At 39.0% G+C, this 14602-nt stretch overlaps 1 protein-coding gene across 5 annotated transcripts in view; it reads left to right on the forward strand.

Annotated features, from left to right (window-relative positions):
* The first annotated feature begins 77 nt into the window (after nucleotides 1–77).
* The window catches only part of Trappc11 (trafficking protein particle complex subunit 11), a 40883-nt gene continuing 26358 nt past the window's right edge, over nucleotides 78–14602 (forward strand). For 2 of the 5 annotated variants that reach the window (XM_005066680.4, XM_040731787.1), the window contains exons 1-9: nucleotides 78–233; nucleotides 2864–3089; nucleotides 4041–4210; nucleotides 5527–5597; nucleotides 7593–7707; nucleotides 9604–9703; nucleotides 10058–10131; nucleotides 11785–11881; nucleotides 14234–14367. In XM_005066680.4, the coding sequence (XP_005066737.1) occupies nucleotides 2886–3089; nucleotides 4041–4210; nucleotides 5527–5597; nucleotides 7593–7707; nucleotides 9604–9703; nucleotides 10058–10131; nucleotides 11785–11881; nucleotides 14234–14367 (965 nt within the window). In that variant the 5' untranslated portion in view covers nucleotides 78–233; nucleotides 2864–2885. Of the gene's footprint in view, nucleotides 234–576; nucleotides 712–1224; nucleotides 1502–2863; nucleotides 3090–4040; nucleotides 4211–5526; nucleotides 5598–7592; nucleotides 7708–9603; nucleotides 9704–10057; nucleotides 10132–11784; nucleotides 11882–14233; nucleotides 14368–14602 lie in introns of those variants that run through there. The other 3 variants (XM_021225209.2, XM_013110826.3, XM_040731786.1) reach the window with 3 other exon arrangements.

Below are 14602 nucleotides of genomic sequence, written 5' to 3' on the forward strand. Positions count from 1 at the left end.
CCCCGTTCCGTTCCGGGACTGGTTGGGAGTACTGTCACTCAAGCCCAGAAAGTGCTTCCTGTGCTAGCGGAGGCGGGGAAAAGGAAGTCTCGCCTTCTGCCGCCCGGCTCTGGGGCTTGGGCTGTCGGAACTCGGTGGCCGCGTTCCGTGACGCCCCTGCTTGGCTCTCTCGGTCCTCTCGGGGCTGGTGGCGACTCGCCACAGCTGCAGCGGGCCCAGGGCGTGCAGCCTGGGTGAGTTGGGTCCGGAGACCCTCCGAGCCAGGCCAACCCGGCTGATTTGGGGGCCTGCGCCTTCCCGCGGCGTCCACGGGTGCAACCTTGGCATTTCTCTTTCAGCTGCAAAGGAGAGCGCGCTCATTTCTAGGGAGAGAGGTTATTTCTGGTAGAGGAAGACTGAGCCAGTGTCTAGGACTGTGAGCTTATTCTCCTTTCCCAGTTGTAGCTACCAAAGCCGAATGCTGCGCCCCTGGGGACGGTGTCTTTTCTCAGGCTGCGTTGCTTCTCTTCCCCTACGGTGTAATTATGCATCAAGCGATCGGTCTTTGTTTGATCTTTCTTTATTTTCTTTTTGCAGTTGGGCGTCTCTGAATCCTTGCCGACTAGCCGATGTCTTCTTGCTCCCTGGTCCACCTGCTCGTTAGTAGCCGCTTTGATTGGGTTAGCTTGTTCCTCTTCTGCGCTAGCTGTCACATTACTTCCTGATAACCAGGTGACCTGGTGCTGAGGTCTTAACTTTGTGCTTCTGCGTGTCTCCTCCTCGTTAGGAGTTTGCTTGCTTTCTCCGTTTATCTTCAGGAAACGATTTCTTTCCTGTGTGTCATTGAAATGTATTCAGTCAGCACTTGGTCTGTCCCATCCCTTTGAGACCCAAGGCGCAAGCAGGACCATTTGCAAGTGCCAAAGCTTGTAGAGTAGTACGGGGCAGGGGTTGCTGACACAGTTCTCATGATGTTGTCGGAACAGATGTGCTACGCTGCCAGTCGTGGTAGGCAGTAGCCGTGGGTGGCTGTAGAGCTCTTGAAATCGGCTAGTCTGAACTGAGGTGCGCTGTGAGTATAAAATACACACGAGGGTTTGAAGACAGTATACTGATAGGTTTTTAAAAGTTCGTTGATCACTTGTGATGTTTGGAAAATATATATATATTTTTTGGTTAGAGTATAACTAAAATTCCCATATTTTTCTCTTTCTTTTTTTTTTTTTCCTCTCTCTCTTTCTCTTCTCTCCTCCCCTCCCATCCTCTTCTCTTCTTTTCTTTTTAGGGGAGGCAGGGTATTGAGATCTCCATAGCCCTAGCTGGCCTGAAACTTCCCTGTAGACCAGGCTACTGTGGAATTTGGAGCAATCTTCCTGCCCCAGCCCCTTGAGTGCTGGGTTTACAGGAGTTTGCTTTCTGAGCTGGCTTCTCTTATACCTTCTAATGTAACGTCGAGGAATTTTAACATTATTTATGCGACTCGTACTATAATTGTCTGAGGCAGTGTTGATTAAAAAACTTTGTAAGTCTTTTCATATTCAAGGACCACAGCTATTTCTCTTGAGTCTCTGGAATTATTAAGGGAAATGGGTCTTTCACACTTGTCTAGACTGGGTTAGGCAAATATGTTAGCTCTATTATGTTTTGACCACTCCTAGGCTATTTCATTCTTTATCCTAAATTCTGTAGAAGCAGTATATTTCTTTGCCCTCACAGCACAACCCTTCCCATAAGCCTTTTAAAGCAATTCTGCAGGCTTATGTTGGAGATATACCTCTTCTCTGGCAAGCTCTCCATGCCACTTTTCAAAACCCACTGGAAGTTCCTTTAGCACTTAAGCATTTGATAGCAAATTAGTAAAGATAATTAACTTTTCAGTTAGAAGTGGTCCATATTTTAGGAATCGAGTGTCATTTCACAGTTCAGTTTCCCCAGGGATTGCCTTGTGTTTTGTATAATATGATGTTGATAATTACTTCTTTAAAGGAGTATATAATAAATCCTTTTGGAAATAAGGAATCATTTTTAAAAAACAGTGGTAATTTTGTTTGGAATAAGAACTTTTTAAAATTATTTTCTTTCTTTTTGGTTTTTCAACTGTCTCGACTGTCCCAGATATATAATCACTTTCTAAAGTCAGGCACATCTGCAGCAATTGCAGATTTAGCTAAAGGACACACTAGAAACATGATCTATAGCCATTTATACTCCTTATCAGTAGAGTTTCTTTTAGAGATTTTACCTTACCTGTTACATCATCTTATATTATGAAGATTGAGGAAACAGCTACTAGATAATGTACACAGTATCTGAATTATATTCTAAGCATTGAGCAATTAGATATTTGCAATTCCAGAGAATCAGACGAACTTGGATTTTTTATATATGTAAGTCAGTAACTTTTTAAAAAATCTTATTGATACAGGGTACATAGCTTGAATTAAAAAAATTAAAAACCACTTTTTAGACAGAGTTACTATTTTACACCAGGCTGTCTTGAATGCTTTATTCTCCTGCTTCAGCCTTCTGAGATTGTATGTGCCACCATGCCAGGCTAGACTTATTTTAATTTCATCATTTATCTGCTTTCTTAGCCTGCTCATTCCACACTTTGGTATACATTTTGAAAGATACCTGAAAATAGCAAATTTTAAATTTGTCTGAAAAGTTTTGCAACCTTTCTTTTTGTGAGATTTAAAAGAAAAGAACTGCATTGCAACTAGTAATTTTAATAAATCTAATTTAGGAATTAAAATTTTTATTTTACTCTCTTCTATTTGCTTGACTGTATATGCAGAACCTTTGGTGTTTTTGTAATGTTTATGTTAGATATTGATGTTGGTTTTTTAAATTAACTATGAATATCTTGACATTTGTATTGCAGATTTTTCTGTGACATCATAAACATGAGCCCCACACAGTGGGACTTCCCTGTGGAATTATGTTGTCGACCTATGGCTTTTGTTACACTTACTGGCCTTGATGTAGTTTATAATGCGGTGCATCGAGCAGTTTGGGATGCTTTCTGTGCCAATCGGAGAGCTGATCGGGTACCAATTTCTTTCAAAGTGCTCCCTGGTGACCATGAATACCCAAAATGTAGATCCAAGGTAATGGCATTAGGATCACATGTGTTCATTTATAGTCTCTGTACTTTCCGCAGTATACTCCCAACCCTGTTCCTATCATGTGTGTTGAGAAACCCCTAAGTTGATCAGGGCAACGTTTACTGTTGTGCCTAAGGAAAAAGGTATTTTTGTGTACTATGGAATATATGCATATGTTTAATAACACTTATTTCTAACCTCAAGAGGACTGAGTAGTTACAATAATTCCGATACTGTAAGCCTACATTTTTTTCTTTTAAAAAATTTTATCAAAATGTGGGTCCTGAGGATTGAACTCAGGAAGTCCTATGTATTGCAGAAAGTATCCTTTTCATCTATTTACCTTTTCTTTTCATTAAAATAACACCCACATCTCCATAAGTTTAACAAAATCTCCCTGAAAGATCTCACATTACTCATTCATCATTTCCAATTTCATTATAGAATCCATGACCTTTGCAGTTAAGATTCAGTTCCACAAGTTTTTAAACCATTTTGATTTCATCCACAGTTAAGGTGAAATGCTGTCCTGGCAGTATGTCTGTAAACAGATGAAACTGTAGTGGACTTTTGATCGTTGCAATATTTTACAACAGGGAGTGGGGAAAATAGAAATAGTCCTGGAAAAAGGCTGAGTACTTCTTACACATAACTGAGATCCTTGGCATTATTGGATGCCTCTGCTTTGGCCGTTCTTCCTCCCATGGGAAGGGTAGAGTGTGTGTGTGTGTGTGTGTGTGTGTGTGTGTGTGTGTGTGTGTGTGTGCAGTTGAATGTCTACTCTAACACCTAGACACTCACGGCTATTGTTAACTTCTGATGGACTGAACGTCCTCGCCTTAGCAACGGGTGGTAAGTATAGTGAGTGAAGCATATGCATACAAGGTGCCTGGCGCTCGGGCGGTGGTTTCTGCTGCTCTTCTGAAGTAACTTCAGCTTTGTCACTGTTGGCAGAGAACTTCATATGAATGGTACATTCCCAAAGGCATCTTAAAGACCGGCTGGATGAATAAGCATCTGAATCTGGTGCCGGCGCTGGTGGTTGTGTTCTATGAACTGGACTGGGATGAGCCTCAGTGGAAAGAGAAGCAGTCTGAGTGTGCTACCAGAGTGGAGATCGTCAGGTAGGACACCGTGGGGCCTCTGGGGTGCTGGCAGGTGTCAGTTGTTCACTGGCTCATTCATTTGTTGTATCAGGGGTTGAGCCCACGGCCTGTGCCAGGCAAGCACTCAACCCTGTTTACAGACACTTGAAAGTAGCTGAATACTGTCTAAACTGCAATGGTCGCTTTGGAAATTGTTAACCTCATTCTGCTTCTAAGAGGTTATATTCGTAGTAACTATACGGTGGCAGGGATGCGAGGAAATTTAGAAGGCAAGTTGGCCTGGCGTTCCAATTTTTTTTGTCTATACTATGGTCTCTTTGGGAGATAACAATTTATCACCAGACCCTAGAAAATACTTTTTTCAAAGAACTTTTAAAAAAATGACATATCTTATTATGTGTGTGTGTGTGTGTGTGTGTGTGTGTGTGTGTGTGTGTGTGTGTGTGTGTGTGTGTGGTGCTTGCAGAGACCAGAAGAAGGCATCACATCCCCTGGAGCTGGGGTTGCAGGCTCTTGTGAGCTACCCCACAGCGGCTGCTGGGACTTGAACTCTGGTCCTCTGGAAGAGCATCAAGAGCTCTTCATTGCTGAGCCGTCTCTCTAGCACTCACATAAGGCACTTACACATTATTTATTATTGTGTGTGGCGTGATTTGTATTTTTGTTCATGCATGCCACGAGACATGTGAGGGTCAGAGGACAGCCTTGAAGAGCTGGTTCCTCCCTTCAACTTTTACATGTGTTTTTGGGCTCTAACTCAGGTTGCCAGGCTTGCATAGCTGACATAGACACTCTGACCGTCTCACTGATCCCCATAATGTAGTTCTAATATATTTATTCTGATGGCTAATATGTCACTATGAAAAAGTATGTTAACTGTAATTTTATATAAAGTGTATGTTAAAATTTCACATCAGCAGAGAAAACCTGTCTCATAAAACCAAAAAAAAATTCACATCAAAATCATCTTTACTTTTATTTTATTTGAGAAGCAAGTCATGTGTGGTCAGAGGACAAGTTGGGGGAGTTGGGTCATTCCTCTTGCTATGTGGGATGGGGAATCAACTCAGATTATCTCATTGGCCCTTAAATTTCACTTTAAAGCAGATTTTAGTAAGACAATAAGCTTGATGTATGATTATACTTTGAAAATGGAAGCCATTATGGCAAATATATTAATCTGTAGGAAAAGATTTACTCTAATCTTGATATTTTTTAGTTGGAATTTATCTTCAGTTGGATTATGAAGCCTGTGTTTTATGTGAAGCCTACCACAGTTACACTAAAACAAGTTAATTGCTTTATTATTAATTGTATTGTTATTTCCATTGCAGGCAAAGTTTGCAAGGGAGAAACACAAAGGTTGCAGTTGTCCTGATTCAAAAGAAAACGCCTCTACCTCCAGGTATCAGAGGGTTCATTAATTGCTTTATGCCCTAATTGCTAATACCAGGAGGTAGATTTTTTTTGTCTATTTAAATGTTTTATATGTTCATTCTAGGGGTTGATAGTATGCTAACTTTTAAAAAGCACTAATAGAAGGCCAGAAAGATGTCTCAGCAAGTAAAGGCACTTGTTGATCACCTGAGTTCAGTTGATTTCCGGAATCTACTTGGTGAAAAGGGACAATCATTTCCTGAAAGTTGTCCTCTGACCTCCATGGTGTACTGTGGCTTGGGTGCAAACATACATGCATACATGCATACATACATACATGCATACATACATACATACATGCATGCATACATGCATACATACATACATACGTATATACATACATACATATACACATACATACATACACACATACATGCATACATACATACACACATACATGCATGCATACATACATGCATGCATACATACATACATACATACACACATACATACATACATGCATACATACATACATACATACGTATATACGTATACACACATATACACAAAAAATTACAAATATTGGCAATATACAAACTAAGCTTGTTATAAATATTAAAGACAAATGAAATTTGTAAATGCTAAGACTTACTATTTCATATCTGTGTAACCCTTCATGTGTGCATGTATCAGTTGACAAAACAGTTAACGGTTGCTTAAAATGTGTTAGTTACTTGCCTGGTTCTATTTAAATTTACTCTTACATAAAGAAACTTAGGACTTTAATGTTGTCCAGAGAGATGCTTCATTTAAATGGTTCTTTCCTTTGCCTTCCCAGATTTTCATGTTAGAATTATTTTTGTTGCCATTTTGAAGCTCGTAGCATTCTGAGGTTTTGGAAGCTTCCTTCATGAATGGCGACCCCCGTTTTATTTATGTTTTCAAATAGCCATGTAATGTGGTTTGGGGCATTATTTGTCCTGTCTGCCCTTCTCAGGAGAAAATATGAACGTAGTAACTTCTGGGAGCCCTAAACCCTCAGGGAGAGCAGGACTCCTACTGACATGGTGACCGGGACTTGAAGCTCTATTCCTGGTTACAAACTTGGGTAAATTTTTTTTTTTTTTTTTTTTTTAGTATACCAAAGCATTTTAATTGATCTTTTAAGCTCTTTGAACAGTGCCATTTTGGAAGTCACCAATCTCCAATATGTAACATTTTAAACAACATTTAAGTGTGGCTCTCTTAAAATGCCCACGCCCAATTCAAACATGTAATACTGTCCTATTAAGCACATACATCTCTCTCTCCATCCCTTAATGTTTGTGCTTAAATCTATATTAAAATCTTTCCCTAATGAACTCCAACTTTGCTTTGCAGAAAGAAAGAGTAATAAGGGAAAGGGTTGTCTGTGTCTGATAATCTAGGTGAACTTGACTAGAACCCTGGCACACCCTAGTGTCTGCCAGAGAATCCAGCTGCCTGTTACAAAGAGGCCACCACTCCAAGTGAAGGGTCTCTATGAGGCAAAAGATGATTGTTGCTCACGAGGGTGCACGTGAGGAAGAGAAAACACACTGACAGGAAGCACACTTAGTTTGTGTTCTGTTGGCTGGGCTCTCACCTCACAGTCTTTCACAGTTGTCTAGATTTAAAAGTCAGTACAAAAGAAATGAAGGAAATGGGCAAGGGAATTGGCCATGTTAGTCACTTAAGTTCAGAGATTGTAGCCTGGTCTACAGAGTGAGTTCCAGGACAGCCAAAGATACACAGAGAAAACCTGTTTCGAAAAACAAGCAAACAACTAAGAAAAAAGAAAGAAGGAAAGAAAGAAAGGAAGGAAGGAAGAAAGAAATTGCAAAGATAACTAGTTAGTAACATTCAGTTACTTTCAGGCTGGAGAGATGACTCAGAGAGAAGGCTGCTCTTGCAGAGGACCTGAGTTCAGTTCAAACTTGGGTAAATTTTGCTACAGACAACTGATACCTTTGCCTTGTTTCTCTTTGCCTGGGCTTGCCAACAGGAGAAGACGTCATTGCTTCAGAGCGGGCTGCAGCTTTGTGCAATGTATGTGAACTCTCAGGCAAGTCTTTGTTTGTGCTGCCCCACACTGACCACCTTGTGGGCTACATTATAAGGTAAATCAAGTTTCCTCTTCCTTAGAGTGAGAAGGTGGTAGCTTAGACACTTTTGTTGGCCAGCAACAACAACATACTAATAAGAACACTGTGGGCAGTGAAGTCCAGCTTGGCATATCACTAAATGAAAAGACTGAAAGGAGCTAGAGGCCAGCCTGGTCTGCATTAGCAAGGTCAGGCTTCCGGGGCTGCATAGATGGACCCTGTCTCAAAAACAAACAGCGAGGATCGTATTGCACTTACCTGATGGCCAGGCACATCTCTAACTATCTAGCCTGGGTTTTGTTTTAAATTTACATTTATTTATTTATGAGTCACTCGGAGGAGAGGGGTATGCACATGTCACAGAGGTCAGAGGACAACTTGCAGAAGTCAGCTCTGTCCGGCTGCTGTCTGGGTCCCTGGGATTGAACTCAGGCTCAGCAGCAAGCACCTTGACCTGCTGAGCCGTTTCGCCAACCCAAAGTCTAACTAAGTTTAAAGGATTTAGCCAGGCCAATTTGTTCTCAGGTCTGTTGGACTTGATTAATTCATGTCTTATCTGAGCACACAGTCTATTTGGAACCTGGAACAAGCTTATCTTTGATATAGACAGAAGTAATTTCTTTGAGCGTTATCGTTTCATCTTTGAGAGTAACTGAGAAAGACATTTCTCACTATAGCCAGGTGGTTCACAGTCAGTCCCTTATTGTTCTGTCTTGTAAAATGTTAAGGACAAGTTTAGATTAATAACATTATTTGTTTCAAGATTAGAATCTAACTTTACCTTCATATATCAGCATTTTTAAAACTATAGTTTTGAAAATAAAAGATTGTAACCTAGACTTTCCAAGCACTCAGGAGGCAGGGACAGGGCACTTGCCAATTTGAGGCCAGTCTGGGCTACACAGAAAGTTCAAAGCTTGTTGTGGCTACGTAGTATGACTTTGTCTATAAAGATGCAAATAAAATATTTGATTTAAAATATTGGCTTATCCTGTTTTCCTCACATGTGGTAAAAGTCTTATTTTGTTTTGGTTTTTAGAGATAGAGTTTCTCTATGTAGCCCTGGCTGTCCTGGAACTTTCTCTGTAGACCAGGCTGGCCTTGAACTTGCAAATATGCACAGCCTGTGCTAGATTAAAGGCATGCGCCACCACCGCCCAGCGCTAAAAGTCTTAAATGTAGGTTAAGCTTTCCTTTTGTACTGAGGAGGAGAACCTTGCAGTCCCCTGCTTTTGCCTGTGAATTCACTTTCCGTCATCCCTGCACACTGACTCTGACAGGCACTTCCTTTCTGGGAGAGTGAACTGCTCAGCCCTCTTGAGTGGTGCTCATATAACCTCAGCGCTGTCCAGTGTGGCACAGCTTTAATCACACCACTGTTATTTCTATTCCATTGGCCAATTGTTTCTAATCTTCCCATAAGCTTCCTTACTCTTTTAAACTCTAAATATTAGAAGAATAAGACATAGTAAAACAATTCAATTTTAAACCTTTTTTCAGATGTTTTATAAAATTATAGTAGGGATAAAAGTATTCTTAAAGATCACCTAGTTTTTATAAAATACTAGGTTTTTCATCTGTTGTTTCCTGGGTTGTAATGATTTTCAGAGGCATTTGGAGGTCTTTTTTTTTTTTTTTTCTTTTCTCGAGACAGGGTTTCTCTGTATTGCTTTAGAGGCTGTCCTGGAACGCACTCTGTAGACCAGGCTGGCCTCTTGGAGGTCTTAATTAAAGACTTTTTTCTAGAAATAGACTGCTTCACTTTTCATCTTAATCATCAAGTAAAACAGATAGTGTTGGTCACAATTTACTATCAGTTCTTAATAAAAACCATTCTTAAAGAGTTTATATATACTGTGTACATGTGTATATACATACACATATATGTTTGTATATATGTTTTCTTAACAGGTTAGAAAATGCGTTTTATGAACATGCCCAGACCTATTACTACACTGAGATCAGAAGAGTGAAATCTCATAAAGAATTTTTGAATAAAACAACACACCAGGTACATTTAAAGATTAATAAGAAGCATTCAAAAGCAGACTATTAATTTCTGGCTTCTTCTTAGATGGTTCTTATTTCCGCAGTACTGATACTTTAAATTGTTTGATCACGTCAAAAGGTTTTTGTAAGCTCTTAAAAATGAATTTGTTTTCAAATTAGATTGTTTTCCCCTAAAGTTATTTTCAAACTCATTTACCCTTAGGAACAGCTCTTAGGAGCCTTTTTAACTGTGTCCTTGTTGGAGACATTGTGAATTTAACTTTGAATAATTTCCTTCATACCTTAATGCATCAGAATAAATACCATTTTCACGTTAAAAGTATGCATGTGTTCATTCTTTAATCTTTCTTTTCAGCTTTTGTTTGTTAGGCATCAGTTCAAAATAGCTTTCTTCAGTGAGTTGAAACAAGATACCCAAAATGCTCTGAAGTAAGTGTCTGCTTTCAGATAAATCTTTATTACCTTGATGCTAATGATGCCCTACTGTAACCACCTGTGAATCTCGGTCACCTTATTTTAAGATCGTCATGTTATATTCAGATATGATGATGAGTAGTTTCTTTCCATCTTAATGCTGGAAATAAGTTGTCACAAACTTCCTGGTCTAATTTAACCAAATTTCATGACCTAAAGAAAACAATGTCACAATTGTCTTCATTTTTCTGTTTCTTATTTTCTATTTGTATATTCAGTAAAATTCTTGAAAGTAATTTTCAATGTATAATAATCATTAAATATTTGTTTATTCAGTTCAAATAAGGTTCTACCATTAATTGTTTATCACATTATTTTCCATTTAAAGACCCTGCTTGGAGCCTTGAAGGTTAGTTGCAGGTGTGTTGACATGCTCAAACATTTTATTCCTTTGTTTTTACCAACCGCAGTTTAATAAAATATGATCTCTTTGTTCTTTGTGTGTTAGCTCAGATTTTTGGATATACAATAACAGTGAGGAAAGGTTTTTAAAAGGAGTCAGTTATTTATCTTATAGTTGAGGAGAAAATAGTAGATCAAAATAATAGCCGACTTTAGTTTATTTTTATTGGTGGATGGGTGGCATCAGTTAAGGCCTTCAGTTTTAGGTCTGCTATAAAAGCTGGTGCTGTAGAGAAAACCATATGCTGGTGAGGGTAAGGATCCCCTTTCCTATGGACAGGCCACTTTTTTTTACTACCTCCCCTCTTAGGGCTGGCTTCTTTCCCTGTTCTCCTAGACTGAATCCACTAAAGGTATTTCCTGTCTTCCACAGCCTCTATTCGAGATAATACTATTTACTGAGCCTTTCTGTGCATATCTGTCCTTACAACGCTGTGTGACTTGTTCTGTCTTTAAACCATCGTTGCTAAAATTATTTTCCTTTGAGAAACGTACAGTGGTGCTTAAAAAGCAAAAAGCCTTATCTAGACATGGTAACATATCCTTAGTTCTTGGGAAGCCAAAGCAGGAGGACCACAAGTTCAAGGCCAGCCTAGGCCAAATAACCAATTCTATCTAGTGAGACTGTCTCAAAAGTACATACATACACGGATACACACATGTATATTTATTAACAATGCTTTTATTTATTTATTTTTATTTTGAGACAAGATCTCTATGTAGTCCTGGCTGTTTTGGAAGCTACTATGTAGAGCAGGTTGGCCTTGAACTCACAGAGATTTTCTTGGCTTTGCCTCCTGAGTACTAGGATTAACGGAGTGTGCCACCATACCTTGCAAACAGTTTGTATTTTTTAGTGTAATTTTAGATAACCATCCAGTTTACCCTCAGTTTTCAACTTGTTTCTGCTTGTTATTGACTGGCTAGTTAATGACAGAAAGAACAGTGCACATGGGATGGGTCTTTTTGTTGTGAAGTCATTGATTGGTAATCAATAGATAATTTCTTAGAACACTGGAGATTTATGAATATTATATATACATATATGCACACAAATATATACATATATATAACACAAATATATAATGCTGCTATTGAGCTGTTGAGTGGTAAGAAATGTTGTATTGTGTCTTATAATAATATCATTCTTAGGAATCTTAAACATTAATTTATATCAAAATAACCACCCTCTTCATGTTTACTCAGGAATTATAGAACTGCCTATAACCTTGTACATGAATTGAGAGCCCATGAAACTAATATTCTGGAAATTAAGACAATGGCAGGATTTATAAATTACAAGGTACAGTTCTACTTTGAAATGAAGGAGATTTACCTTTAAATATTATCCTTTTAAAATGCAGAAATCAAAATGAGTTTCTTGATCTGAAAAGGTGGTATCTGATGAATTATGTCCCTCTTTTTGATGTCCTTTTACAAGAATGTCTTGGACTCTCAGCAGCCCCATGGTAACAGCTGTGTTCGGAGTTTATGGATAACTAATTACTGAGTCTTTGGTGTTTGCTTGAGAGTAAGAGAAAGGAGTAGTAAGAAGAAAGCTGCCTGTTGTTGAATTTTAAAAGATGCAGCAGTTGGAATTATGTTCACATCATTTCTTGACTTAATGACTCGGCCCTAGGAAAGATTCCTCTATTCATTTTAGTAGGTTTATATTTGTTTTTTGAGACTTGGTCTCACTCTTGCATGCTGGTCTCAAACTTTGGGACTCAAGGGCTCGTCTTCCTTAGCCTGCTGAGTAGCTGAAACCACAATGTTCACCACCACTGCTGTCTCAGTTCACTTAGAGAAAACAGAGCTGTCGCTTGAGCATTTTAAGATTCTATATTGCAGAAATGACCATTTGTCCCATCCCTGTCCCACCCTTATATCATGACCCGTACCCTCCTCCCTGCTTCCCAGCACACAAGCAAGAGCGTTATTGTTTCCCACTCATCCTTTGACGTGTCTGACACCGGTGGGTGATGAGTAGTAGAGAATATTTTAGTGAACACAAGTCTAAAAATGGCTATTCCCCTACCTGCCAATCTTTTTCAGGAAATTTCTTTGCCGATTGTGATAATATCTGTAACTCAAAAATCTATGGATACTATATTTTCTAATAAGTGATTGTTTCTATAAATTTTAATGGGATGTTAATAAGTACACATTATGAATGTGGCAGCCCCATCAGTTAAGAGGAAGTGGTAACTGTGTGTCTTAGTTTGGTTTCATAACTAAAAGCAACCTGGGGAGGAAAGGGTTGATTTGGCTGAAATGTCTCAGGTCACAAGCCATTGAGGGAAGCCATTGAGGAACCTGGAGGCAGGGGCTGATGCAGAGGCCGTGGAGGATGCTGCTCACTGGCTTGCTCCTCATGGCTTGCTCAGCCTGCTTTCCTACAGCACTGAGGACCACCAGCCCAGGGTTGACCCCACCCACAGTGGGCTGGGTCTCCGCCATATCAGTCATTAGTCAAGAAAATGCCCTCCAGACTTGCCTAGTGGTGACCATTTAAGATGTCCTCTTCACAGATACGTCTAAGTTTGTGTCGAGCTCATAAAAACCAACTAGCATAGTAATAAGGTATTAGATGAAGAAAGTGAGGTGTAACTCAGCATAGAAGCCTGATGTCACATGGTTCCTAGTTTATAAATGTGAATATACACACATTTGCCTGTCTGTAGACTATATTGGACCTATGCTAAACATTGATTGCTTCTGAAATGAAAAAGTAAATGACTGAAGGATACAGATGATTAATAAACTTTTTTGGGCTTGGGAGCTGACTCAGTAGGTAAAGTGGTTGCTTCCCAAGCATGAGGACTTTAGTTTGGATCCCCGGAACCCCGGTAAAAGCTGGGTGTGGGGCAGGTCTGTAACTCTAGCACTGACTGGGGTGGGGTGGATGGAGCACAGACAGGCAGATCATGGAGGCTACTGTAGCTGCCATTGTGAACTTCAGGTTCAGCGAGAGACTGGGTCTCCTAAGTAGAACAGAGCAATAGAGCAAGGTACTATAAAGTCATCTTCTAGCTTCCATATATGCACACACACACGCACACATGTGCACACATGTGCACATACACATGAAACACACACAAAGATTTTTTAATATATTTCTTTGTACCTAAAAAAATTGAAAGTTGTTATAAGCATATGGAAATAAATTTAGACTTTTTTTTCTATTGGGTTTCTGTTTACCCTCAGTTCATGTAGATTGTATCATTTGGTGTACATCTTAGTGTTCCAGAAAAAAAAAATTGAAATTTTCCATAGCCTTCGTTGATGTGTAGACAACAAATCCTTGATTATACAGTAGAAATGTTTAATTTTCTGACAATTCTAATATTTAAAATCAGTCTCTCTTTCATAAATTCCCATTTAAATGTACAGCCCATTATTATCTTCTTTTGTTATAATTTTTAAAACTTCTATATTTTGAAAAGCTTTTTTAAGGCCTAGGACAAATTCAGTGTACTGATTTATTATGTTTCATATCTCAAAGTGTTCTGATGAGGTGAATCATATTACAGAGAAATAGAGCTGGCAATTATGTGGTCTTTGAAGTTACTCTTAAAATTTACATATTTTAATGTGTATCAATGTGTCTTTAGACTTCTCCCTTATTTGGGAATTGATTTTTATGTTTTTTCAGATTTGTAGGCTGTGTTTTCAGCACAATACCCCATTGGATGCCATTGCTCAGTTCCGAAAGCACATTGACTTGTGCAAGAAAAAAATTGGAAGTGCAGAGCTGTCGTTTGAACATGCTGCATGGATGTCTAAACAGTACGTTTAAGTTGCATTGTCTTCATATTTTAAAAACAGAGCGTCAGATTTGAAGAGACGGCATTAGCAAAAGCTTTGGTTCTATACGGAATTAAGTGGGTCTTTTTCTTATTAAGTAGGGTTTTAATAATATATCCTAGGTGTGTATCCAGGAATAGCATATATTGATTGGTATGATTTCTTAATGGAAGCCAGGTAATTTATGGTACCATTTTTTACATTCAGCATGTGTTCA

The sequence above is a fragment of the Mesocricetus auratus genome, unplaced genomic scaffold (assembly GCF_017639785.1).
Source record: "Mesocricetus auratus isolate SY011 unplaced genomic scaffold, BCM_Maur_2.0 Super-Scaffold_100026, whole genome shotgun sequence".
Lineage (NCBI taxonomy): Eukaryota > Metazoa > Chordata > Mammalia > Rodentia > Cricetidae > Mesocricetus > Mesocricetus auratus.